The sequence below is a fragment of the Heliconius melpomene genome, chromosome 18, assembly GCF_056956725.1.
Source record: "Heliconius melpomene rosina isolate 202511_hmr_F chromosome 18, ASM5695672v1, whole genome shotgun sequence".
NCBI lineage: Eukaryota > Metazoa > Arthropoda > Insecta > Lepidoptera > Nymphalidae > Heliconius > Heliconius melpomene.
In genome coordinates this window covers 8,714,637-8,742,558 of record NC_140406.1, presented here as the reverse complement: position 1 = coordinate 8,742,558, position 27,922 = coordinate 8,714,637, and the positions used below count along the sequence as shown (strand labels likewise).

The 27,922-nt window shown below is 30.9% G+C and overlaps 2 protein-coding genes across 3 annotated transcripts in view; one reads left to right on the top strand and one right to left on the bottom strand.

The window, feature by feature from the left end:
• LOC146529436 (spondin-2-like) overlaps nt 1-27,922 on the bottom strand; it is a 257,135-nt gene that overhangs the window by 72,206 nt on the left and 157,007 nt on the right. Inside the window, exon 4 of one of the 2 annotated variants that reach the window (XM_085201334.1) lies at nt 23,598-23,652. The exons of the other annotated variant lie outside the window; for it this stretch is intronic. Coding sequence (XP_085057460.1) covers nt 23,598-23,652 — 55 coding nt within the window. The remainder of the gene's footprint in view (nt 1-23,597; nt 23,653-27,922) is intronic. 2 annotated transcript variants of the gene reach the window in all.
• Nucleotides 1,866-27,922, top strand: part of mspo (M-spondin) — a 33,889-nt gene continuing 7,832 nt past the window's right edge. The window contains exons 1-3 of the mRNA XM_085201333.1: nt 1,866-2,064; nt 18,662-18,901; nt 26,568-26,767. Of these exons, the coding sequence (XP_085057459.1) occupies nt 18,718-18,901; nt 26,568-26,767 (384 nt within the window). The 5' untranslated portion in view covers nt 1,866-2,064; nt 18,662-18,717. The remainder of the gene's footprint in view (nt 2,065-18,661; nt 18,902-26,567; nt 26,768-27,922) is intronic.

The following is a 27,922-nucleotide window of genomic DNA, read 5'->3' as shown; positions in this document are numbered from 1 at the left end:
GGGGATGGGGATGGGGATGTTTAATTGCCACTTATTTCCCAATTTCAGGGAGAATATTCGTTTCTATTTTTTTAGTAATAATTATTTACATCATCACATTCAAATAACACCTTAAGTAAAGAAAATAGAACTTATTTATAAAAGTAAAAGTATACGATTCCTCCAAATATATTTTTATCTACGTTCTTTAATATCATTTTTCAAAATGTTACCAACACTTAAAAGTGATAAAATAAGAACATAACTTCTTATTCGATACTAAATTAAAGTGAAATGGAAATAAAACTACGAGCAAAATATTATCTCCGGTAGCGAGATAGCATATATTTTACTCGAGCGATTATTTCGTCGAAATCGTTGGCTGACTGAATAAAATAATCCCATGTTTATTGTTACCATAAAATTAAATGTACTGAGATATTTTACGTTTTAAATTGAATAGTCTACACTACAGTAGAACTCAACACGCAATGCCTCCAGAATTTGGCAGAAAGTGGGGAACGGAGTATCTTAACACTAGGTTCCCTCTGCTTACTATGCTGTGCGCGGGATACAGCGTGAAGCTGATATTTTTTAAAATTGAATAGTCACTTATTTGGCGCCACAATAACGTAATAGCGATTTTTTTTAAAAACAAGTAAAATTTGTAAATTCTTTACCCTTCAATGTTTGTGTGTAATAATATTCCCTTTATATACTAGTTGCTATGCATCATAAGTATTTTTTTACTTTTTGATTCCTTCTCCATTTTTGCATTTTTTGGTTTGTAAAATTTAATTTTAGTTTGCAGTAAAATGAATATACGACTATACATAAATATTCCGTCAAGTGTAAATTTAATCCAGAACTTTCACCTCTAATACGAACCTTACTAACTACACTATGATGCCGTGATCGCCCTTTTTTGAAAGGAACAGCCACGCTAATATGTTGAGGTAATATAAAATTGCTGTAGGTACCTGTATATATCATTTTTTTAAAAACACAAAAATATCCCACAAATACAAAAATCCTCCACACCCCCTGGTCTATTTATTTTATGCATTCCACACGAACGATTTCCACTGAAAGTTAACCCAGTGTCCATTATATTGATGTCCCGATCGGAAGGATTTCACTGTCTTTTATATTAAAATTAAATTTCTTTTATTATATCACTCGATTGGTGGTCGACAAATTGCTGAATTGATTTCGAAGTCGAATCTCTCTTTGGATATTCGTTTCACACTTTTTTAAAGCTCAGCTAAGACTTGAACGTGAAAAGTTGTTGAATTAATTAACACCCGGTATTGTTTTTGTACTGTGGTTCTGAATGTACACTTACTTAATTCCGTCATGAGAATGCCTTATCAGATTAAAAAAAATTGACGATAATTTTTCTTACGAAGATTTAGATGTTAATTTATATATATCTAGCTTACTTTTTACAGTTTCCGTAATTTATGCTGTTCTTTATATAATAAAAATGTTGACTAAATAATAATAAAAAATTGAAATTAATATTCATTGTGACATTTAAAAAAAAATATAATAAAAAAGGCAACCAAAATAACAATGGTAAACCGTAACAAAGGCTTTGCAAATTAAAACATAGCCGCAATGCAAAATGAGAGTTACCACTTGCATGAGTGCTCCCAAACAGACACACAATCGATCCTCTCTACATATGCATATGCATATGCATGTAGAGTAAGTATATAATAAATAAAGTTTTAAGTTTACCTAAAAAAAAAGCTCACAAAATCCTTGTTATTCTATTACACGTAGCCCACAATAAACATCTAATTCTTTTGCGCACCTCTGCACCCGTTTCCGTCTCTATCACTCCCATACATCCAACTCTATCTACAGTTTAGTCCGAGGCTCTGAATTTCCCAGTTTTGCCCGAGAGCTCGTGGCGAGAGGACGTGGATTTCGTTATTTTAACACACGAAAGACGTTTCGGGCGTGTTTTTGCCGGGTGCCTTAATGAAAAATTGATGAATTTGCGGTCCTAACGATCCATAGGTTGGTGTAGACTGTGTTCTAATTAAACATTGTGACAGGATGTGCGCTTCATGAGAGGTAAGTACGTTGCTACGACTATTACAGGTGTACACTGGTTTGTAGGTGCGATATTTTGGGTCCTCGATTCTCCTTTCATTTTATTTGTATTTTACTGTTGATTTAGTGTATTTAGTGTTTTTGTGTAAGTTTTGTTTGTTGTTATCAATGTGCTTGAAACTTTTAAAACTATTTTATTATTTTGAATTGGAAGTACTATATATTATTTTATTTTATTTTTTTTGGAATTTTAAGAAATAGATTATTACAGAATATTATTTGTATATTTTTTATATTTCAATTTTTTTATAGATTTTTTGATTGGTTAATTTTTTTTTGGATCCTACACACAAAATCCAAATGATTAATTTTATAATGAATGAAATGTGTTATAGTATTTTGAAATTTATCATGAAAGCCAAGTTACATTTATGAGTGAGCGAGCTTTACTTCATTTTAAATGGAAGTTCCGTTTCATTATAATCTTTCATTTGAGCGTGAATCCATTAATGTCAGCATTTAAAATATTTATAGTAAACTACACCCAGGAAGGTTTAATATTTTAATATTTTATAAGAGGATTCATTTAATATATTTACTCAACGTAGAAGTAATTAAATATGAAACAACAAATGGAGCTTCTAATTGAATACTATATAAAAAGGCTTAAGTTTATGAAAATTTATGCTTACAAAGTAAAACAATTATATATTTCGTTAAACATGTTAAAAATATAACCACAAACACTGAAAATACAAACTGATGTCTACTAAAAAGTAAAGTATTTTCACAACAGTAATATTATTCTAACTATAAATAAACTTCACGAGCAAATTCTATCCATTGAGAACTTTTCGTTTCATCATACCGTTGCCCAAAATATTTCCATCTAAAACAAAAGCTGCCAAAACTATTTCATTTAATAATAAAATAACTGAGTTAACTGGAGCATAAATTTCATTACCCCTGTCGGTTCACTCGGTTTCCGTAGAATTATATGTTGCTACTCTTAGTTGAGGTGCACGTTCATATTAGACTAGCGGACGCGCGCAGCTTCGCTTGCGTATTTAGGGGTGAATTCTAAAAAACCACGAAATATGTGTTCAATGAAATATTTTTAAGAGTCTAAATTTCAAATTTTATAAAAATCGGTGGCGATTTAAAGATTTTTTCATACAAACTTTCAACCCCTTATTTGCACCCTTAGGAGGAGAATTCTAGAAAACGATGAAACACGTGTTCAATTAAATACTTTTAAAAATCTAAATTTCAAGTTTTATAAAAATCGGTGCCGATTAAAATTTTTTTCCATACAAACTTTCAACCCCTATCTCATCCCTTTAGGGTTAAAATTTTTCAAAATCCCTTCTTAGTGGATGTCCAGATTACGAAAGTAAACATCACGAAAGTAAACATCTGACCAAATTTCACGTTTCTACCATCAGCGATTAAGGCTGTGCGTGCGTCTTACCTCAGTCAGTGAGGACAAGTCCTTTTATATATATAGATTACTTACATATATTATGTATAAGTATGTATAAATTAATAATACATTACGTCATTGAGGTACAGTGCCTAAGTGTAATGCAATGATTGTAGGTTTGATTCTCACATTCATGTTACAATTGTTTTGAAAGGAATTGAAGAACTTGGTAAATGATTTTTTTTCTTTAACAAAGAATAATTAAGAAAGATTAAAAGCTAACTAAATAACTAAAAGTTCACATACAATTCAAGTATATAAAGCTCGCAAATTAAAAATATATAAACATAAAGTATATTATGTTACACAGGGATATTTTAGGTTAATGTAAGAGTTCATCTTATTGTCTAGTAAATATTTTTTACACAAGTCTCGTATAAAAATGAATAAAATCTTATGATTTTCTTATTTCAAAATTTTAATGATGGCTTCTTGGAATGATTGATTTCTTCTATCATTTACCTAAGTCCGAATTCGAGTAAAATCCACGATTTTACTCCATTTCGGGGAAATGTCTACGTTTTATAAACATTATTTCAAGCATCATTAGATATCTTATAAAATTATATCATAGAATAAATTATATATCTCTTAAGGACTATAATAATATACTTTAAACTCGTTTAAAAGATGATAGGGTTGCAAAATAAGTTAAGACTGAAACTGAAATGAATGCTGTAAAATATTGATGAGGCTTCTATATAGTTCACCTTAAGTACTTCGCATGTCTAATTGTTATTTGTCAAGTATCAATAAATTTGAATTTCAAAACTTGGAGCTTTGATACATAATTATTTTTTAAATGTTAAATAAATCAAATTAAATTAGAGAATTTATATTTTACTAGCGACCCGTTTGCGGCTTTGCCCGCTTGCTCTACACAATTATTAATTTGCTTATCTGCATATATTATAAACCAATAGAAATAAATAATATTACAAAATGCGAGATAAATATAACGACGGTAATGAAATGAACGGTAACCGGAGAATGGAGTATCTTAGCATTCCCTCTCTCTATTCTACCTACCTAAGCAGGAAATAGAGAAAAGAATATAAATAATGTTCTATGACTCTTCACTACGTACATGGAATATGTCAAAATAAATAAATATAACTATATTAAATTTAGAATAAAATGAAATTGTGGTTTTTTGGTCCAAATCGGTATTAAAACGGTTATTCATAAATTATATTATAATCATTTAATTTGGTTCAATATTTCATATAAGTGATTAACTTCTCATTATACATTAAATTGGTTTAATTTAATAAAAAATAATTATAGCTTTTATTACGAATGAATAATTTTAAGTTACTATTAATTATAATATAATATTAATTAGTATTGTATTGTTTATATCGTTAATCTTTTTAATGGCATTGTCAAACTATTATTGAAAGTGAATTCGATTCGTTATCAGACGAAATTATTTTTTATATTTGAAATATTCGTGCTAAATATTAACTATTTAGTAAAAAAGAAAAAAAAGCCATTCAAAGCGCAGTGTCTCGAATTCGGAATATCTTAACACTAAACTATCTTCAATAGAAACTCAATACAATCAACTATAATATAAAAGGAGATGTTCCCACTGACTAAGGTATAGGTAGCACGCACAGCCGTAACCGCTAATTGTAGAAACGTGAAATTTGGACAGATGTTTATTTCTATAATGTGAACACCCAGTATGAAGGGATTTTGTTATTAAAAAATTATAAAAATTGAAATTCATACTCTTAAAAATATTTCATTGAAATTCATGGTTTATTAGAATTTACTGAGAGTAAATCTACGGGTGCCAATAAGCAAGCAAAGCTGCGCGTGTCCGCTAGTATTATATTATGAGTAGAACAATAGTCCAAAGCTCCAAAACAAAAATAAATTGACACGTGCGTAGACCATCTTGTTTTATTCCGTTGGCAGTAACAAAACGAACTAATGGAACGAGACAATCCTACAATAGTGGAATAACGGAAACGGAATGCATGGATATATGAAAATATCACATTAATCTGTAAAGAACAAAAGCGTTCGGAATAGCGTTATTGTTCACAAAAATTTATGTCCTTTGAAATATTTTTTTCAATTGAGCGAAAAAATGCTTAAACGGCCCACTTTCCATTAACTTCTGCGATGTACAGTGATTTAGGGGTACCGACTTGAAATATTATGATCGTAATTTTTTGCATCGCCACTCGAGTGGAATTTTATTGTTATTTCCTTTCAAAATGTATTAAATGTGTTATATTTAAGTTATGATGTAATTTGGTTGCGATAAAAGTGTATCAAATTATAATGTACTTGAAGTGTATAATAATTTTAATGTTTTGTTTTTTTATTATGGCATTCCAAAGACAATAATCGAGTTGGAGGTTTATTTCCGTGAAAGGATATTATTATAAGCTTATTTCCTATTTTCAAATAATTTTACCAATCAAAATCAAGGTATTTTTGTCATCTGGTGTATTTTTCATATTCCTTTTGTTCAGAAAATGAAAAACAGTGCTGCTATTTTACTGATTTTGTTCCTCATTCAATATGTAATTCGCACAAAAATTTAATAACTTAAAAGAAAGCTTAAAAATTCTACCCTACATTCTATAGTTACCTGGTAGGTAGATAATGATAATGTCCTAATACCTAATAGGTAGATAGTTAGTATAAAAATCGATAGGTAGGTAACAAAACTCGTAGAAGCCAAAACAATTTCTCAATTTAGCAGTGCAGCAAATACGTTCCCATCTAGCACGTTTTAGTGTTATAACAATACGTGAGGCGGTGACCAATAAAAATGGTGTGGCTTTTTCCTTGACATGTTAATGTATTTTTTATTTTTCGTATAAATACATTCTTTTGTTATATAAAAATCGGTTATTTTAATACGTTTAATGGAATCTTTTTATAGGTGTAACTGAGTGATAACTTTCGCGCTATTATATATATATTTCATGTTTTTTCACAAGTTTCTAATACAACGTCTCACTTTCACAGACATTGCGTGTTGATTGATAAAAATCAGCTCTTTTACTTGCTACCAGAGCGAAGAAAATGAAGTTTTTTTTCAGCTTCACACTGTACTGTATCTCGTAAATAGTAGGGAAGGCAAGAGGAATCTAGTGTTATGACACTACGTTCCCCACTTACCATTGATTTTTCGAGGCATTGCGTGTTGAGTAGCGGAACTCAACACCGTGTTTTGAATTGCCACTGAAGTAAAAAGATATAAATATTAATATATAAAAAATAATTTCCCCGAATGGGAATCAAGCAACCGTCGCGTTTACAGTCACACGTTTATCCACTTCGCCAGGACGGCATCTGAAGATAATACATCTCCCCAGAAAGAAACCGAACCTATTAACGTCATATTTATCAGTCATTTGCTTTGGCAATAATAATAAATAATTTATTTTTAATATTAATATGATTAAATGAAAATTATATACCATGTATAATAAAAATATACTCATCTATCAACAAAGACGTCCATCCGTACTCTCGTCACGCGCAAAGCAAGCAATAAAGTGCTTGAGCTGAAAATTGAAAGTGACTCTCGCTGTAAAACGTACGCAAATAAAAGTACGGCAACTCCACGAGCCACGGTGCGGCTGCGAGAGATTGTCTTTGGAGTAAATTAAACTTGGATATAAATGAAGATGGCACTTGATTATTTAGTTGTTAATTGTATTTTCTTAATTATTTACGATTGTATTTAATGATATAGAATCATATGTTATCCTATCCTACTAATATTATAGTATATAGTAGTAATATTATGTGAAAGTTTGTCAGGATGTTTGTTCCACTTTTACGCAAAAACTACCGAACGAATTAAGATAAAACTTAATAGTAATTCAATCAATCAAGTAAGTTTTTTCCCTTTGCACTGGGATTGCAAAATGTGGGGAAATGACAATAATTCTCCTAGTTCCCCAGTATCTTGGTGCTTGTCCCATTTTGCCACCTCAAAAGTGAGGAAAGAAGTAACTTAATGGGAACGGAGTGTCTTAAAACTCGGTTTCCAGGTTCCATATGATTACTCTTCTATTTGTGGAAATTTCCTTTCACATTTATCATATCAGTAGGATATCAAGCATACGCAAATGACGTCTTCAAGTGTAGCCCTAAAAATCTTTTTCTATGGCTGAAGTATCTCAGAGTTAACGTAGTTAAGGCAATTCAACGTTAAAAAATGTTAAAATATATTTTACTGTAATTTTTTATTTCGTCTAACTGGTACTCAAGCTGTTCTGCATGGGAAGATTTGAGTAGTACGAAAAGCTGAATTTTTGGTTGCTGACAAAATGCGATAGCTTTAAAGATGAAATCTTTTTAAATAAAACTAGATGATTTTGATTTAAGAAGTCTGTAGGAAGATATTTTAAAATAAAATATTTTAGATAAGTTGAGTTTCTTAATAAAAAATCTGTTTAATGATGAAAAAATAGATATATACATATCTTATTATATTCTATTATTTGTTTTTAATTAGTACTAGCGGCCCGCTCGCGGCTTCGCCTGCGTGAACTACTTTATTATTAATTTCTGTCTCCATGAGTACCTACGACCTATAAGTGATGTCCATGCAAAATTTGAGTCTCCTAGCATTTGTAGTAACGAAGTTTCATACAAACTTTCAACCCCAAAAACAACCCCTTAGAAGTCGATTACAAATCGATATTCCAAATGTCGATATTACAAATTCCTGCGTCCTAAAAGTAACTCTTATGTAAAATTTGAGATTTGCACTTGTAGTTTCTGAGATTTCGTGATGAGTGAGTGACCTTTCGATTTTATATATATAGATTAAAATGTATTTTTAACACAACGAACGCTAATCGACATTAGTACATAGTCATCGTACTCTGAGGTAGTTTGATTTTAAATTAAAAAAAAAACTACTTTTATAATATACTTACTTACTTACTATACTTACTTTTATAATATAAAAAAAGAAATTTTGAATAACTTGTGTTGTCTATCGTACATTTATGTACTGAAGCGAAACTAACGTACGATGACCTAGTTCGAACTCTATTTCTGTGTATCACAAATACAGGGGAACTCTAAGAAACGATGTTTTTACTTCGCCAATAAAGTGTGTTGCAAAGGAAACGAATAACTTTAAGAAATATAGTAGGTTTTGTATCTAAATATCTTTTACAGAAGTGTCGTTTTTGTTTGTTTTTTATGTGTCATTGTACGGCGTTAAGTATCGCCATATAATGAGCATTCTCTTGAACTAAAACAGAGCGGAGAACGAAGTTTCTTAATACGAGGTTTGCTCTGTCTACCCTTATTGCTTATGGCACCGAAGAAATTACCTTTATTTTAATATAGTTTAAAATATCTTATTGCACTCTAAATCACAAAGTAGCTACGCAAAACTTGGCGCCAACAATAAATATTTATAAAATAATTGTATTAAAAAAAAAAGTAGATAATAAAAACGACGACGAAATACTCAATCAGTTAAAGCATAAAAAATAATACGTATGCGTCCAATGAATGTTTCTACCATACCTTAACCTTTCTGATATCTGAAATAACGAGAAAATAATAAGAAAATCCATCTATTCTTAAGTGAGGCAAACTTAAAATTTTCAATTTTTCGCTACCGAGGAAAATCGTGAGATTATTGTACTTTTGGAAGCTTGAAAGTTTAAAGTGCGCAACTGGGGCAGTAGAAAAATAGCGTTCCGAAGCTATTTCCATATCGAACTTTGAAAAATATGCCCTTTTGTTATAGTAGAAGAACCTGAGCGTAATTTTAACTTTGAGATTGATGGTCGCCGTGGTGGCTCAGCGACACAGTGTCTGATTGCATACGCGACGGTTGCGGGTTCGATTCCCATTGGAGATAATAATTATTTTCATTCGCTCTGGCACTAAGATTAATTTAAATTTAGAAGAATAATTTAAAATTCTTCAAAAAACGAGATTGTCTGAAGTAAATATTACAAGAAGACATTAAAAATTTTCGTTCGAAAAAAAATAAAAATGCCATAATAGTTTTAAAGATTGAAGGAAATAAATAGTAATATCTATATATATAAAAGGACTTGTCCTCACTGACTGAGGTAAGACGCACGCACAGCCGTAACCGCTGTGCGTAGAAACGTGAAATTTGGACAGATGTTTACTTTCGTAATCTGGACATCCACTAAGAAGGAATTTTAAAAATTTTTACCCTAAAGGGGTAAAATTGGGGTTGAAAGTTTGTATGGAAAAAAAATTAAATCAGCACCGATATTTATAAAATTTGAAATTTAGATTTTTAAAAGTATTTAATTGAATACGTGTTTCATAGTTTTCCAGAATTCTCCCCCTAAGAGTGCAAATAAGGGGTTGAAAGTTTGTATGGATTTTTTTTTAAATCGGCACCAATTTTTATAAAATTTGAAATTCAGACTCTTAAAAGTATTTAATTGAACACGTGTTTCATAGTTTTCCAGAATTCTCCCCCTAAGAGTGCAAATAAGGGGTTGAAAGTTTGTATGGAAATATCTTTAAATCGCTACTGATTTTTATAAAATTTGAAATTTAGACTCTTAAAAATATTTCATCGAACACATGTTTCATGGGTTATTAGAATTCACCATACACATACGCAAGCGAAGCTGCGCGCGTCCGCTAGTTAGATATAAAATTAAACAAAATATATAAAATTCCCCATCCGCTAGCACTTTTCATTGAAATCTAAATTCTGGCGAACGCTGTGCTATCGCGTATGACAAGAGACTTCGTTGAACCGCGTAATCTAAAATAGCTGTACTAAATATAATTTTGTGTCAGTGTGTCACTACTGAGGTGTCGATTCTGCAAGGTTGAGGTAAGTTTGTTGGTGAATCATCTTATAATAAACCAACCTTATCTAAGCTTTATAGAATCAGTAAAAATAATATTTAATAATCTAGACATTGAAAATTGAAATTCTCATATAGTAACCCCTCAGTAAATCCCCCGAGTGGGAATCGAACTCACAATCGTTGCGTTCTAGTTAAACGCTTGTGCCCAATGACGGCCCTAAATCAGTACTAAAACATATTATATTATTCCGATAGCTTATAACAATATGGATTTAGGTAAGAGAATATCCTAGCATATATAAACAATGTAAATATTACAATAATGTAATGCATCACTTACTTAGTCAGTAATAAATAAGTTTTATTTTATACATTGATATTGTAAATCGCAATATTTATCTCCCAATTTCATAAACCCCACCTAAAAAAATCTAGAATCAAATTACTCTTTTCTTTGTCAATTAAAAAAAAAATAACCAACCGAAACAACAAAAGCCTCCACTAACATAAAACAAACAACAATAAACCCTAACGTCAATGAAAAATAGCTTGTTATAGAAATGTTGCTAAAATCAACAGTTGTTAGTAATTTATTCATAGAAGATTCGCGGCTGAATGAAGCGCTCGACGCCAGAGCGTAGTGGCAGCGGCGACGAATTCTTTTCTTTTCTCTCTTGTATCTGAATCGGGTTCACCGTTTCATATTATATTTTTTTGTTTATTTATTCTTCGTTTCATATGTATTTATAATTGCTGGTGTAATTATTATTTACTTTTTGGAATGAATAACGTTTCAAGTTTGTTTGTGAGCATCGCGTTATTCAAATATGAAGGTAGCAAAGGAAAATTTTTGTGTTATATTTTTTAATACTTTTACTTCTATACTAATATTATAAAGTTGATGAGTTTGTTTGGTTAAACGCACTAATCTTAGGAACTACAGGTTTGAATTAAACATTATTTTAGGGATATACAGTCCATTTATCGAGGAAGGCTATATGCTTAATCTTGGCGCATCATATTATCAAGTAACGGACTTAAGACTTAGAGACTTAAGTTACCTTGGACACTTAGAATCTGTCTTAATATGTCATACACAACTCAACTTCTTCTCTGTTCTTCTCCGATCTTCATTTGACCACGCAAGCCACGGCTAAATGAATGTACTATTGATTTAGTAGTTATACAATGTGATTGGTAAGCCGGATTTTGTGGATTCCATTTCCATCATTGATGGTCATTGCCAGATGCCAGATATTTGTACGTTGAGTATATATTTGACCAGTCGTGAGGCAAGAGTACAAGCGTGCCCGTTGCGGGTTCGATTCCCACTCGAGGAAATGAATTATTTAATATTTTCATTTCCTCGCTGAGAAAATGGGAAACGGAAGTGTCTTAACTCTAGGTTCCCAGGTTTGCTCTGCCTATTCTGTTACGTGGGGATACAGCGTAAAGCTAAAAAAAAAGAGTATCGATTTGTTTTGTGTGTCAGCGTTAAATTGACATTTCGTTGTTAGCTTTGGAACCTTTTGTAATTATACTCCCTTGAATGTAAGAATAAGGCGGTAGAGTATGAGTAGAGTATTTGAGGGCTGCAATGCTTGGCATTTCATTGCCTCTTCTCTGACAATCCTAGCATTCCTAAAGGGATGAGATGTGAAATTATAAAAACTTAAACCTAAATAGTCATATTTATTACTTAATCGGACACATGCGCTCCTTAATTAAGAATAATATATATTAAAGTATTATAAGTAATTTTAATGTTAAAACCTTATAAAAGAATACTTAACATAAAAAATTATATAAATCTTCAGAACTAAAAGATAATCTATCATAATAAATTTATATAGAAAATTCGGAATAAGACCAATCAATAACTACTCAAATCAAGTTCTGGTACACGACAATGCTTTTACCAAATGATAGACGGACGTAAATGACCGGTGATTGTATCTATATTATTGTTTCCTATCGAGTAAATAAAGGTAATGTGTATATTATATAGCTATTAACTTTAATATATAAGAATTATATGAAAAAAAAATCCTTCTATAACTTAGTTGCCTTAAATAACTTAGGTGATATTTTCAATTTGTGACATGGTCTATTAAGGCATTATTTGACTAATATTTGTTTATTGTTTTGATTATATATATTTAGATATAATCAATATTTAATAGAGGCAGTCGTGACATAGGAACACAAAGGTGTGACTGTAACGCGACGGTTGTAGGTTCGATCCCCACTCGAGTGAATGAATTATTAAGTTTAGTTAAGTTACCAAAAAGTGAAGAATTATTTACCAATAAACATAACAGTTCCTCTAAATATATAAAATGTGATAAAAGTATGAATATAAATAGAATTTAAAAATGTCAATACTAAAAATACTTTTACAGAACAAGTTTAACATTTTTATCACTTACAAGGCAAGGAAGGAATCAAAATATTGTCTTTGGAGACCTTTTGTAAGGCGATCCTAAATAAAGATTCCTATCAAACACAATAGAAGCTAAATTGAAATGTAAAATAAATAGCCATCATTTTGTTACCAGTTCCGGTTCTTAATATCTGAACAGCCTATCGATTTCATCAATTACCATTTCAAAGAGACTTGGAAAGGTATAGATGAAACGACTAAATATATAGATTACTTAGATGTATCATAGATATTATAGGTAAAATTAGACTAGTAGTAATTAATTTGTGGCATGATTAATGTGTATCTAATTAACATGATGGTGGTGGGTTCAAATCTTAGTCGGGGTAGTTATGTTTGACAAAGAACTTTGAAAGCAAAGCGATTTATCAGAAGATTCTTTCTCCATCTCGCAGTATCTTAAAGCAGCTTCACGCTTTATAGCCAGTGTTTGAGATATTGACGTGTTGAGTGGAGGAACTTAATCATCTAATGCTTTATCATCTAACCAACAGTTACTAAAAAGACAATAAAAATAATTCATTCCTCTGAGTGGCGTCGAAACCACATACGTTGACCTTAAAAACTTTTTTTTCTAGCAAAGCAAGAATATGAAAAAAAAATCTTTCCCCAGAGAGCGAATAGAACTATAATCGCCGTCCTTATAGTTAGGCATCATCATCATCCCACTCCGCCATAGCTGCCTCAATCTTAAATTATAATAATTATTAGAATATTAGTTAGCAACTATTCCGCTACCTAATTTCATTAAAACCACGGACCTGGGGAAATACGTGAAGTCATTGCTCACTATGAAACTTTGCTATTCCATTCATAAATATAAGATATTAAGCTACAACTTCCTAACTCCCACTAAGTCTCATAGTTGAAGTATTATGTACCAAGTTAAAATAACTTTAGCCTTCTAATAATATTTCATAATATTAAAGCTGAAATTGACGTTCTGGTAATGTGAATGGGAAGTGTTTAACTTGCTGATGGTTTTGGGTTCTATTACCGAACCAGATAGAGCAAAATATTTAAAAACAAAACAATTTACATACGGATTTTTTTAGAACTAATTGTATTGAACTGTTATAGCGTGAAAGCTATAAATTCGATAAAACATTTTTGTAAGAGACAGTTATCCGTTGCCGTCCTTGCCTTGTGATTCTACTCGTTTTATATATAATTTTTAGTACAAAAAAATTAGTCTGTATTAAGGAACCAATATTTAGTTTTATTTAAATGTAAATAATAAACATACCATAGAATATGCGTTTAAAAATATCAATATATATATCCTAGAACAGTAAAAAATGTTAAATCGACTGTAAAACAATGGCGAAACCGAACTATAGAGGCATAGACGATGCTCTGTGGAGGAAGCGAACAAAACTTTTTTACAGGGGATTGGGGATTTATACCCTGTAGGATCGGTTTATGAATTTACTTCAAAGACGAAAATTATATTCTGAGCAGCGAAAATATCATAGTAGAATTAAAAATATTACTTTTCGTGAACTAATGTATGTATGTACATATATATAGCGATCATTCGGTCTACAAATTATGTATTTGTAAGTACATAAGTTATCTTCTGAAATTTCCCAGAAGATGCTATTAACATTTTTGTGAATAGATATTAAAATAATTTAATTTTTTTTTATCATAAATGCAATTACGTCAGTATTACATCAACTGAACGATGAAGATAACTATATACTGAACGATTAATCAGTCAATGATGACTGATTAATCGTTCAGTATATAGTTATCTAAAGTTAATATTCTCATGAATATTTAATTTATATATTTTTAATACAAAAAAGTATTATAACGGAATAAAAAGAAAAGCACTAAAGTATACACTAGTCACATGAATAAAGCTATGTAAATACCAAAGTCCATATAATATTAAAATCTTACAATATATAAAATTCAGTGCAAAAACTGTAACTCCCCTAAAAAGACTAACCAACAAGCTTTATATAGATTATGATAAACATATCAAACTAAACGAGCTCAATATTAGCGTTAGCCTTTTAATATTTCATCAATTTCCACTTAATTATTCGCCAGCCAAATTATACAGCCAAATTCAAATGTAGGTCAGGCGAATGCATACGAAATGAAGCGTCACAGCAATGATAATTAGTTTCATAATACTTTGCTGGCGGTAAAAGATAAATGCGACGCGAGTACAGTGAAAACCTTTTAAAATATTTGTTATTCTTAATGTCAACCGGGCTTTAATCACCTTGGGAAGATAATAATGCAAACAAATTGTGGCTTTTGGTGTGCTCGGCTTGTTGGGGTACACTTTTATCTGTTTTTTCGCACTGTAGTTTATTTTTTTATGTTGAAATTTTCATTGAAAATTTATGTTTTCATGGTACAATTCAATTTATTATGATATAGGTGCATAAGTTACGAGTGGCTCACAACTCCAACGTATGGCGTGGACAAAACGTGTAAAATTTTGTTTTTTCCGTTCTCATAGGATTTTCGAGAATATTTATTCTCTCTGCCTATTCCACTTTAAGCGGGACAAAACTTGAAGTTATCTCAGTATCAGTTAATAACGGTAAATTTGTATGTCATTTATCTATTCTGTTTCTCTGTCAACTCTCTCTTTCATTTATATTTTTGTGGGCAGAGGGAACCTGAAGCTATGACATTCCATTGCACACTTATTGACAAAATTTCGAGATATTCTGTGTTGAGTCTAGAACTATTTTTCTATATTTGTTATTTGAAAATAAAGATATATTTATAAGTACCAAAGAATAACGATGAATTCCTCGACTTTTTACTTTTTGACAATAAATTGACGTTAAGTGACGGGTGACTGAAACCACTAGCGAAATCTTTGTGTTGTGTTTCATAAAAACATTTTCGTGTGCAAATTTTGTTCAAGCGCAATGAAAAATTCTATTATAGAACTGCTTGCTCATTTATATTTGCTCTTCCGTAGAAATGAGAAAAAACCTTAGATAAGTTGTCTCAGTGGGTTAATATAAGCTTAATTTATTTTTTTATATATCTAATTTTAATTAAAAAAAAATAACGGCCATACTAGAATTATGTTAATATTTTCTTAAGATAACAACGAGTAATAACAAGGGACAATATTAAAAAAATAAATTTCATTAGTAGTTTTATATAGGGAATATAAACATAATATATGTAACTCGCTCTTAACTAGAATCTGTTAAGAGAGAATTACTTCTTTGAACCTCTATATCAGCTATAATTTATAGTAGGGTAAGCATTGTACCACCAAGAGTGAGTATCCCTTAGGTCCAGGAAATTTTATTATAGCCCATATATTATTTAACTTCTGTCAACTTTTACGATGCACGTAAAAACAATATTTACAGTGATTATGTCGGTACCTAATATGTGTAAGAGAGCCTCAGAGGTACCTCATGAGAATTTTCTGTAATTATTTGTTTATATATTCGGGTGAAAGCGTAGGTGATGTGACAACTTATGTCAAATTCTCCTGATCTATACATATAGAAGACGATAGTTTCTGCCAAGTAAAGTTGGCACGCGTTGACGTCGCACATCTAGCAGGACTCTCTGTTCTTTTACTTTCTGCCTCAAGTCTCAACAGAGCGGAAGAAATGAAAAAAAAAAAAAATTACTTCTAGGGGAATCGAACTTACACTGCCCGATGGCCTCTTCATAATTCTTAAGTATGGTTGGTTTAAAAGCCTATATATATTTACAAAAACTATGATTTTAAATTTAAAAACGCAAGTTGATATATTTTAGTTCCACATTTTTCAAAAAGGTATCGAAAGAGAAAACGTACACAACCATATTGACCCGCGTCAGCTGACATTTTTCCCAATGGGCATTGTGTACGTGTTCCGAATGATATTGTTCCTCATAATAAAAACAATCGAATGATATTTGAAGGTGAGATACTAAGTGACAGCTATATCATTAAAGGATGATAAATTATTTTTTTTTTATTTCAACTTTTTATGTTATTGATTTGGGATATTTTCATTCTATATTTTGCTTTCTTTTCAAATAAATAGCTAAGCTAGTCGTTGAAAAGACAGAAAGAAAACAGAAGTATTTTGGTGGTTTATTATTTACAGTTTACAAACTTTATTTTTAAAACTAATTTTAAATACAACGAGTAACTTGATGTTCTTATTTAAATTTATTATTAACTTGAAATATGTTTTAAGCTATTTACTCGAAATAAGCGTTGTTCTACATACTTATAAGCTTAAAGAAGTTTGTTAAACTTAAACACGTGTAGCAGAAATGTTGAACAAATTGCTTAACAGAATATTTTGCCTTAATATCACCTTTCAATATTCTATATACAATTATGTATATGACTTATACGAAACATAATGTTTAGTCACTCCGTTCCCATTGTGACACTTCCTTTCGTTACTTTCCGTCAAATTAATAAATAATTTGTCATAACATCTTTACCATTATTAACTTGAGAATATTTTTTCATACTTTTTTATCTGCGGTCAACTCAAAAAGTTAAGGATAATATTCAAATAAACAAAAATTCGTCCATCATCCTTTCAAAGACAGACGTAGGGAACGACGGATAATTTATGATCTACGGCCCCTTAGGGGTCGTTTATACTCAAACAGAAGGGCTACCTACTTAATAATTACCTGAGAAAATGTCTTGATAATTTCGCTATTACAATTGTTGACTTTAATATTGCCTTTTGGAGTCTAATAATATGCAAGCCAGGATTAGAGGCTTACAAGCATTTGTTGAATAATTAAGAGGAGGAGAAGAAATTTCAGTGATCATTCGCGGAGAACGTAATTTCTTAACACTAGGGATAGCTAACTAACTTCCTCCTAAATGCGAATTACAGCATGTAATTATAAAAAAGAAAATGAGCATCAAAAGTATTTATAAAATACGAATTTTCTATTTCTTCTTTTTTCTCTACTTAATGACTTTCGATGTAAATCAACATTTGTTTCAGCTTCACGTTGTATCCCGTATATATGGTAGGCAGAGGGAACCTAGTGTTGAGACACTCTGAGTTCATTCATGTTCACACACTTCACTGAGTGGCGAAACGCAACGTCGAGCTTAGCCTATTAAATTTTATTACACTATATATATATTAAATTATCAAACCAAATGAAAACGCCAATAATAATTAGTTTGTCAAGAAGTCCCACTGAAACGTAAGATGTAATTTACGTTTGACAGAGGACACTCCGCAGATGCGGATGAGTTTCAGCTGACAATGTTGATTCGAACGGTTTGCACCTCAAAGGGACCGAAATAGATTAGAACGTTGACCCTACTACTGTGATATTTGACTAACGAACTCATTCACTGGTCTCGATTAGATCTATTTTTAATAGTGGGGGAATGTTTAGTTTCATTTTTATGTGGAAAAAATACGTTTATAATATTAGAAATTATATATAATTTAAGATTCCTTTCATAACTGTAAAAATGTTGAATTAGGCATTTTAAATGTAACTATTTTATATATTATGTTAGAAATTCCATAAATATATAATGAATTGCTTAAAGTTACAAATATTATACTTCCTAGCTCTTTCGTTTCATTATAAAATAAAAACAATAAATAAAATTATAAAAGAAATAATTAGAAACCTTTTTTGTACATAATTCATTATTTCTAAGGGGAATCGAACTCACAAACATATCGTTTACAGAAGCTGCTACTGCTCTTTATCATTACATTAGAGTTATTTTTCTCCGTCAAAATAATTATATGTGGGTGTATAAAAATGTCTTCTTGAAACGAATACAAATGTGTTCCTTATCTCAATTATATATAATTATATATAAGCAACTCAAAAAGATTTAACTAATTAGTCCAAGCAATTAAAAAAACCTATCTCTTGTTACAGATTAAAAATATCAGTATGAAAGCCGGATAGTGAAGTGCAAAGCTCATATCGATAAAATGGCGAGGTTTATACTAATGTTGCTGCCGCTAGCCGCGGCGGCGCTTTCTTCTGACACCGACACCTGCAATCCGGACAAAATGACCGTATACAGAATGGTTTTGCATACCTATTGGACTCGGGAGAAATTTCCTAAGCATTACCCGGATTGGAGGCCGCCGGCGCAGTGGTCGAGGATATATGGTAAGCTTATTTTTATAATGTCATCATAAGTAAGCTCGACGATTGTAGGTTCGGTTCCTATTAGGAGGAATTATTATTTTATTATTGTCTCACTGGTCGTAATAAAAAGCTTGCCATGGGTTCTGCTAAATATTTAATACGTAATGTCTCGAAAATTGGGCGGTGCGTGGAAAAAAGTCTGTTAACATGAGGTTCCCTTTCTCTGTATTATTTTTTATATCTGAAGGTTGTAGATTAATAATGTATTCAGTAGTACTTTTTATCATCATGTATGTCTTTTCGTGAATTAGGCAAAGATTACCTACAAAATTAAAAAAATAAATCAGTCACTATTTTCCCCCAAAATAAAGATATTGAACGCTAAGTAAACCCATAACATATTGTTTAGTACTATTAAAGGGCTCAAGCGTGTGATAGAAAACGACAAAATATTTGATATCTTCATTTCCTCCCTCTGGCACGAGGCAAAGCGCGGCGTTGAGTTCCACCGCTCACCATGCATGCATGAATTCGTCAGAAAGTAGGAGAGTGCCCTAATGGAATGTCTTAACTAGGTTCCCAGGTTCTCTCTGCTAAATGCGGGCTACAGGGTAAAAATAAAAAAAATGTTTCATAAAAAAAAAACGTATTTCTCTAAAGTAAAAATAGTGTAAAGTATTAAATGGTATAAAATTAATAACAGCACTCAGTCACGGTGTGAAAACAAACTGCTTAAAATACTCTTGTACTTCATATTTAATTTTCATTACTACGTTTTATACGCTTTGAAGAGAAGTTACAAATATTAAATTGATCATATTTATGAATCAGTTTCATTTTCGATTTTCATTTATATATTTTTTTTTTGAGTACTGGTTGTTGTTTCGATCCCCACTCGATGAAATGAAATATTTATTTAAATTTATATTTCCATTTCTTCGCTCTGGTGTCGAGGCAAAGCGTGGCGTTGAGTTCTGCCACTCAACACGCAATGCCTCCAGAATTCGACAGGAAGTGGGAAACGGAGTTTTTTAACATTAGGTTCTTTCTGCCTACCCTGCTCTGTGCGGGATGCAGCCAGACGAAGAGCCTAATGTAACATACATTTTTTCTTTAATTTTATGTATATTTTTTTATTTGTGAAGGAAAATAGCTTTAGTAAGCTCAAAATACAGTAATGGCCATCGTTGCGCAGTGGGAGCGCTTCAGACTGTAAAAGCATCAGTAAAGGCAATAAATGGTCGTTTCTTATTCCACTCGGAGAAATGTTTTTGTTCAAATTAATTTATTTTCCTTGCAAGACAAGGAGTCACGTTGAGTTTAGCTAATCTATGTAACATCAACAAGAGTTTTACTAATATGTAAGTGTAAAATACTTACATATCAGTAAAACTCACATATTAATATTAAATACTAATAGTAACTACATATAATATTATAAAAAGTAAAAATATGTTATAAGATACTTATCGTAGAAAACACGTAGCTCTTAATTAAAGTTGATACTACACATTACGAAGAGCGCTGGCGTGTTGCCAGTATGAGAATAGACTCATCGATATAGACAGGAAACTAAATTCCGCCACAACACTATTGTATTTCAGGAAGTATGATTTGGATCTATGAAATTGTATTAAGTTAAAGTAAATTAAAATTTTAATATAAGTGCATAATTCAAGGAGTAAAATTATTTCTTGCATGAAGCCTATTATTAAGAGTTTTGCTCTTCACTACAGTGAACGCCTATATTCGATACGTAGCGTTTTCAGTTGACAAAATAATGAACAATTGCTATTTAATTATTCTTGATTTTCCTTTCATTTGCAGTGATTGAACCTACAACCATCGCGTTCATAGTCAAATTTATTTTCATATACGTATTAGGATTATCTACAAAACTTGGAACTTATTCAGATCTATTTTTTTTTGGTCGATAAAAAAATAATTTTGCTTTTAAGCTTATATTTCTGATGGTACAAAAATTAATTAATTACTAGAATTTTTTACTTATAGAATTAATATTGAAACTTTTTTTATATCTTTGAGTACAACAGCAACCAAATTGATTGCTCGAGATCAGCCTTCGCAAACCTTGTTTGTTTCTAATCTCCAAACTCTCTAATAAAATTAGTATCAAAGATGAATAAGCGAAAATATTTCTCGTCGTAAAATGGGATAAAAGCTTTGAAGTTCGGAAATCTCTTTAATTACCGACAGGAATTTACTCAAAGACCTCTCCAAAAAGCAATCTTATTATTTTATTAAAATTGTACGTTTCAAAACATGAATATGGGATTTTTATATGGAATTGTAATATAGAAAAAACTAGAAACAATTGATAGTAAGACAAAATATTGTTGACGACTAACATAGAAATATGAAAATCTTCACTTTCTTTCCAGAATCTAAAGATTTGTTGCCAAATTTCTATCTAAAGTAGAAAAGCACTTAAATAACCTTCAAATATAAGATACATATAACATTACAAATAAAATGGTTATTTCTTATTGTATAACACAAAAACCAATGATTGATTACCAGCTTAACGTATTTTAGATACAAACAAGAGATTGTTCTAATATAAACAGCTGATATAAATAAAACTCAAAGATTATTCTGTCAAAACAACGTACTTTGAACGGTTCCATTTCGGTACATTTTATAAATACTTTTTGTTTGTATTGGCAAGAGGTATCGATGACACTTTCGCCGTGAATCGCTTTTGTGAGAACAAATTAAAGACTTAAATTGTTAGTGCCGACTAATTGATGCTGACAGTTGTTTTAAATTAGAACTGTTTTAAATTGGACTCGTTTTTTATATACTTTTATACTAATTTATATTTTATCTTATTAATTTTAATATTTCCTAGTTATTTAAACGATTTCTTAACATATCTAATATTAGGAATAAAATTATTGAGTAATTAGTTATATTATTCTGCAAATAAAAAACCACACCCAACCTTTTTCCTATTTGCCCTCTTTTCACTATTAAGGTGATTTGTGCTGAACTCAAAACGTCATAATTAAGGAACTGAAGTGGACTTACCCTAATGATTAAAATTCACTTTACTTATTATAGACTTTTAAAGTCAATAATTAATTATTTTGCAATTATTTTTAGTTACACTTATATGTAAACTAAACGATGAGGCTTTCGTAATGCAGCGACAAAAGGCGCGGCGTTGAGTTCCGTGAATCAATAAAAAATTAAAAACTGCGTTCAGTTTTTGCGGGGTCAATTAAACTATTTTTGATAATTTGTGTAAGGAATGGAAAGTTCAAGCAAAATGATTCCTCTGCCTACCCTGCTATGTGGGATGAAAGATGAGCTATTTTTTTATAAATATTCTATTTCAATCAACATTTCTCTCGAACGCCACTACGTCGGATAAAATTAGTAAATTATTTTACTACGAGTTAGTCATATTGTGGTATATAGATTATTCATATTAAAACTTGGCACAGATCCTCAACCTGACTAGTCGAGTGTCGTACTACATTTGTAAAATGTACACATGGCAACTAAATATAATTAATAAACGTGTTATTAAAAATATTTCTGGGTAAAATCCAAAAATATTTTAAATAACACCTTTGTATAATATTTTAACATTGTATTAAGAGTTACGACAAAAGTGAAAGAAGCTTTGGATATGGGTTCTATTCCCATTTCGATGACAAGATACTATTAAATAAACCGTTTTAATTTTCTTATTGAAGTGAAACACAGTAATAAATTATGAAAGTTGTACGTAAAAAAATATTTCAAATTAAATTATCTTGCTTTATATAAGCTAAAACTATGTTCTAAGTGCTAAGAAATATTAATAGAACTTTGTCTTAACCAGTATGTTAAAATAAACTATTATTATATACCTAATAAGATTTTTTCAATTGAGTGGAAAGTGAAGAACGAAGAGTCTTACCACAATTCCTTTTTTTATCCTATAATATCCCGCATATTATAGGACAGGCAGAGGAAGAGAATACAACGTGACTTAAAAAAACAAATATTGTAACAAGTATAACTAGAGTTAAACAAAGATAGACAGTTTGCTCGTATCGTGTTAACGATCGCAATTAGGTGCAGGCGTACCTTAGAGTAATGGCGTTATTTGCTTCACTCCCCTTCCTTCAATATCTGTTTTCTAAGAAAAATACTACAATCTAACAAGACCGTTAATCCCCTCTATCTTATTGGCATCGCAATAAGTTTTAATAAGACACTTCTGTTGCTCTCTACATGTTATTTGATGTTTATCAAAGTAATGTTTTCTTATATGGTTGGACAGGATAAGTTTTAGGTATATTGCAGCTTTTTAGTAATAAAAATAGAGAAAATCTACATTATATCTTAACAGGTAGCAATTTGGCTAATTTTCATGGTTCATTCCCTTTTACCTCTCTATCGTTTCGATCCATTTTTTTTCTGTTCAAGCTTAGGGCAACATCCATGCACGGTAGGCAGAGAAAATGTGAGAGTTAAGACAATCAGTATAGTTTTTCGTTTTCTTATTATTCTCACGAATACGATTGAAACCAAAACTATCGCGTATTATCGCATACACTCTCCCACTATGCCGCAATAGCCTTAACCTTTCATATTAATTAATTAATTAATCAAATTTTTTTCTTTCAAATCGTCCTCTTAAATAAATAATATACAAGGAGCTGTCCCTGTAACGTTGTTTACATAACGTGAGGTGACTCACCCAAAGCGATACGGGACTGTTGAACTCCAGCTCTGCCAATTGGCCGCGATACAATCTGTACGAGAATAAGTGCAGATAAATTGTTTTACATCATTCATGTTTCAGCTGCTGGTTTGTTTTAATAAAAAATATATTTTCTTCTTCTTCAGCTTCACGCTGTATCCTCTATATAGCAGGGTAGGCAGAGGAAACGAGGAAGGAACGAGCACACGACCCTATTATTTACAGTCAGACGCTGTCCTATTGTACCGCAATGGATTCACTTTTTAATATAATAATGGCGGTATACTATAACGTGTACTTATTACATACATGCACATAGAAATCTCACATATCTATTTTAAATATTCAGAAGTAGGTTATATATTTTTAGTTTGAAAAAATATATTATTTATATAAAATACCAAAAAGATTATTCTAATATAATATACTTTATGTATTCAAATAACGTAAACGATGTTCAAATGATGGATAAAAATAAATCTGAATAATTTCATTTTATTTTCATATTAAAAGGTCAACTTCTGACTAAATTGCAAATTGGATTATTAAGATTTACTTGTCAAATTAGATGTCTATTAGCTTACGACTAGTACCCGAGATTAGAATTGATTATTTTGAGTATTTATTTTCATGATATTTTCTTAGCTCCACACCTTAGAGGGGAGGAGAGGGAGAACCTAGAGTCTTTATATTATCTTATATACGTATTTCCAATATCACCAACTTCTTGATACATGTTCTCATGAGGATGTGAACTTCCTCCATTATAATTGATAATGTGTTCGAAGGTCAACCCCTGTCTATCTTACTTCTTGGTAAGAGAGGCAGGGGAAGAGGCTCTTCATGATATTTTTTTGTGTTAATTTATGAAGATACAATTATAGCAAGTGTGTCAATCCAGTTTATTAGATTTTATTACATTGTTACCAAGTTACATAGTTACAAGTCTAGTCTATTCGTGTCGTCTTTATGAAACCTAAAACAGCTCAAACTTTAAATAGCAAGTAATAATTTGCCTACAATTTTCGATATTCCCTTTGTACGTCAAATAATTCTAATGATCTTGAAGTTATTTAAGAGCTTCTTTAGATCCTAGATGTTATATCAAAGAGAATGTTAAGCAATAGCTCAATTAATAATTTACATTATAATTTTATTGTTGATCATAATTTTATACAAAATATTATTAAAACTTAACTTAGAAATTACTTTTTTAAAAAATACTTTATTTTTAATTGTCAACAGTGCATAGTGGCAAATGTTGTTTTGATCAAAAACGAAGATTTTTATATTTACTAATTGAATAAATTTCTACATCTGCCCTCTCTAGCGACTACGCGCGGCTTCGCCCGCTTTAACTTGTTGTTATAATATAACAAAATTACACATAACATCTTTACATAAATGATGGCCTATGTATTATTCTGATGCGTGAGTTTTATTAGTGTGAAAGTTTCATTTAAATCTATTCAGTAGATTTAGCGAGAAAGTGGAACAAACAGCCATCCGCACAAACACATTTATAATATTATAGTAAGAATATAATGTATAAGCATAATAACGGCATAAAAACTCTTCCGTTACTGAGTGACTGACAAACAACGCAAGGACGAAACTACAGGACTTATAAAGTTGAAATCTGGTACACAGCTAGATTATGGACATAGTCTACTTTGAACATCACTATCCATTCCTAGTCGCCTGATTATAGAAATAATACAGTACCTCAATCGTGCATCGAACCCGCAACATCCGCAATCACACGTTGTTTCACCACGTTGTTACTATATGTTATACATTTATATTCGCAATTGTTTTAATGTCATTGGCACGACTTTCCTTGTGAATCAGTCTCCTTGAAACGTTATCAAAGTGCGCGGAAATGGGCCAGCCTTGCTCATTATTAAAATAAAGCTAATGGATACAATTTGTGGTTCTTTTATTGTTCACATTATTTATTCATTTATTTTTAGTTTCACGTCATGTCCCGCCTATAGTATTGTGGGCAGAGGGAACCTAGTGTTAAGACACTCTGTTTCCTCTATCCTGTCCAATTACCTCTACTAGAGCAAGGAAATAACAATAATTTGATTATAATAATTCCCAGAGTGGAATCAAACGTGGGTGTCGAGGCAAAGCAGGAGTTAAGTTGCCACTCATCACGCGATACCATCAGAATTCGGCGACAAAAACAAAACGGAGTGTTTCAACACTAGGTTCGATCTACATACCCTGGTGTGTGCGGAATACAGCAACACTAAAAAAATGTTATACTTTAATTTTTTTTAGGTATTTCTTTTGTTAGAGAGAAATTATGTTAAAACTAAAAGACGTGTCATACCACAAACAATACAAGTTTATGAAAGTGGTTATTTATATAATGAAATAAGAAAATTATACGAAAATCCCTACAGAAAATTCATAGTAAATGAAACTAGATAGTACTGTAATCAGATTCAGTCTTTCAAATAAGCAAAGCTGAATTAACTTTCCCTTAGCAAGCTCTCCAAGCAAATTGTGAAATATTTTTTTCTAGGATTTGTTTACAAAGCAATTTGCTACCCTTTTATCGCCTTTTTGTTCATTTAAGATTTTATATAACTTCATTAAAAGAACACCCGCGGAAAATTCATTTTCTTTTGCCATTAATCAGCGGTACTTGCTGATGAATATTTATTTTTTAACTTGTTTACAGTGTAATATTTTAATTAACACTTTGTTTTTGTGGCTTACTTCGGGTGTACTAGTATCTGACTGTAGTTCCGATGGATGTGGATTCGATTACCACGTATATTATTAATTAAAAATATTTCAATTTTATATTGAGGCCTTGGAGAAGCTTCACTGCGTTGTTTATTAACACGACGTTTATTGGTTCAATTTTCATCCCTTTAGTAACCAGACTCTCTTTACTGAAAAAAAAACATTTAAAAAAGTCTACATTTTAACCCAGAACTTTCTTTACAGGTGTATCACACAGTCGCTCCTACGTGTTGTTCCGGTTGGGTCGTCGAGTATCAGCGCCAGTTAGACAATTCACAGAATCTGGTAGATCAGACGCTTTGGGCTCCAGTCCTGGCACAATGGATGTGTTTGGAGCACCAGCTATTGGACAAGGTGCCGGGCGGACGGAGGCTGAATTCTTCGTTGACGGAAATCATTCTAGGGTAAGTAAAAAAAATTGTGCATGTACACGTATTACAAACCATTTAAGTAATTATATTAGATTATTATTTTCATTAACAATTATTTTAGAAAAAAACGATAACTTAAAAGTATTTTAAAGTATTATTTTCAAATTAAAAATCTTATTTTATCGCTTTTAAAGGCTTGTCGTCAATTGATCGTAAGATAAATTTTGATATTAAATAAAAAATAGAGAAAATATATTTTTTATATACATTCATAATAAAATGTCGTTAATTTTTTCCATAATATTATGTTATATTACAGTATACTCGTATGTACAATATAATAGATAGATACTGGATATTCAAAGACTAACCACATTTTCAAATAAACGGTCAAATAATTAATATTCTGAAATGTAGTTCAGCTTTGTTTAGCTCTGACAACGATAGGTATGTTTAGTGTTTAAAGGATCAGAGAGGATTGCGGGGATTGATCTTTGTTGATGGAAACGCGAATATGCTATAGCTATGTATTATTATCCTAGCAAGCTATAAAATGTTTATTATTTTATATATTTGTTTAATAAATATATATATATATATATTTGTATATTAATAAGAATATAAGGAGGGGTAGTAAAAAATAATAAAAAATATATTTATAAATCTATTTCGTTACTGAGTGACTCACAGGCAAATTTACTGGACTTAGAAAGTTGGACTTTAGAGTAGCTGACTTCTGAGAAAGGTTTTTCAATTTCTGCCAGACGCTGGAAATATATTTTCCATTTTACGTCGTACAACCGTACACAAAGCCGTGGGGGGAAACTTGAATATGTCAAATATGAACTATATTTAAAAATAAGGTGCGTTAATTACTCATTAAAAAGAAACATTCAGTATTACAATAATAATTGGCAAAACTTCATATTTAACATTAAAACTCATATACATTTTAGTTTCGAGTAAAATAGTGATGTAACCACGCCCACAGATAAATAATGTTGTACAAACCGCGTACAACGATAGCATGTTCCACGAAACGATTGCAATAAACACAATGACAGTTTACAATAATTTTACAATCCAGCTCGTGAAATATAAAAGGACCTTTTCATTTTATTACTTTCAATCGTGGGCGATGATTTTTAGAGCTAATGGTATGTAAGTCAGAGTCGCATTTTTTTTATT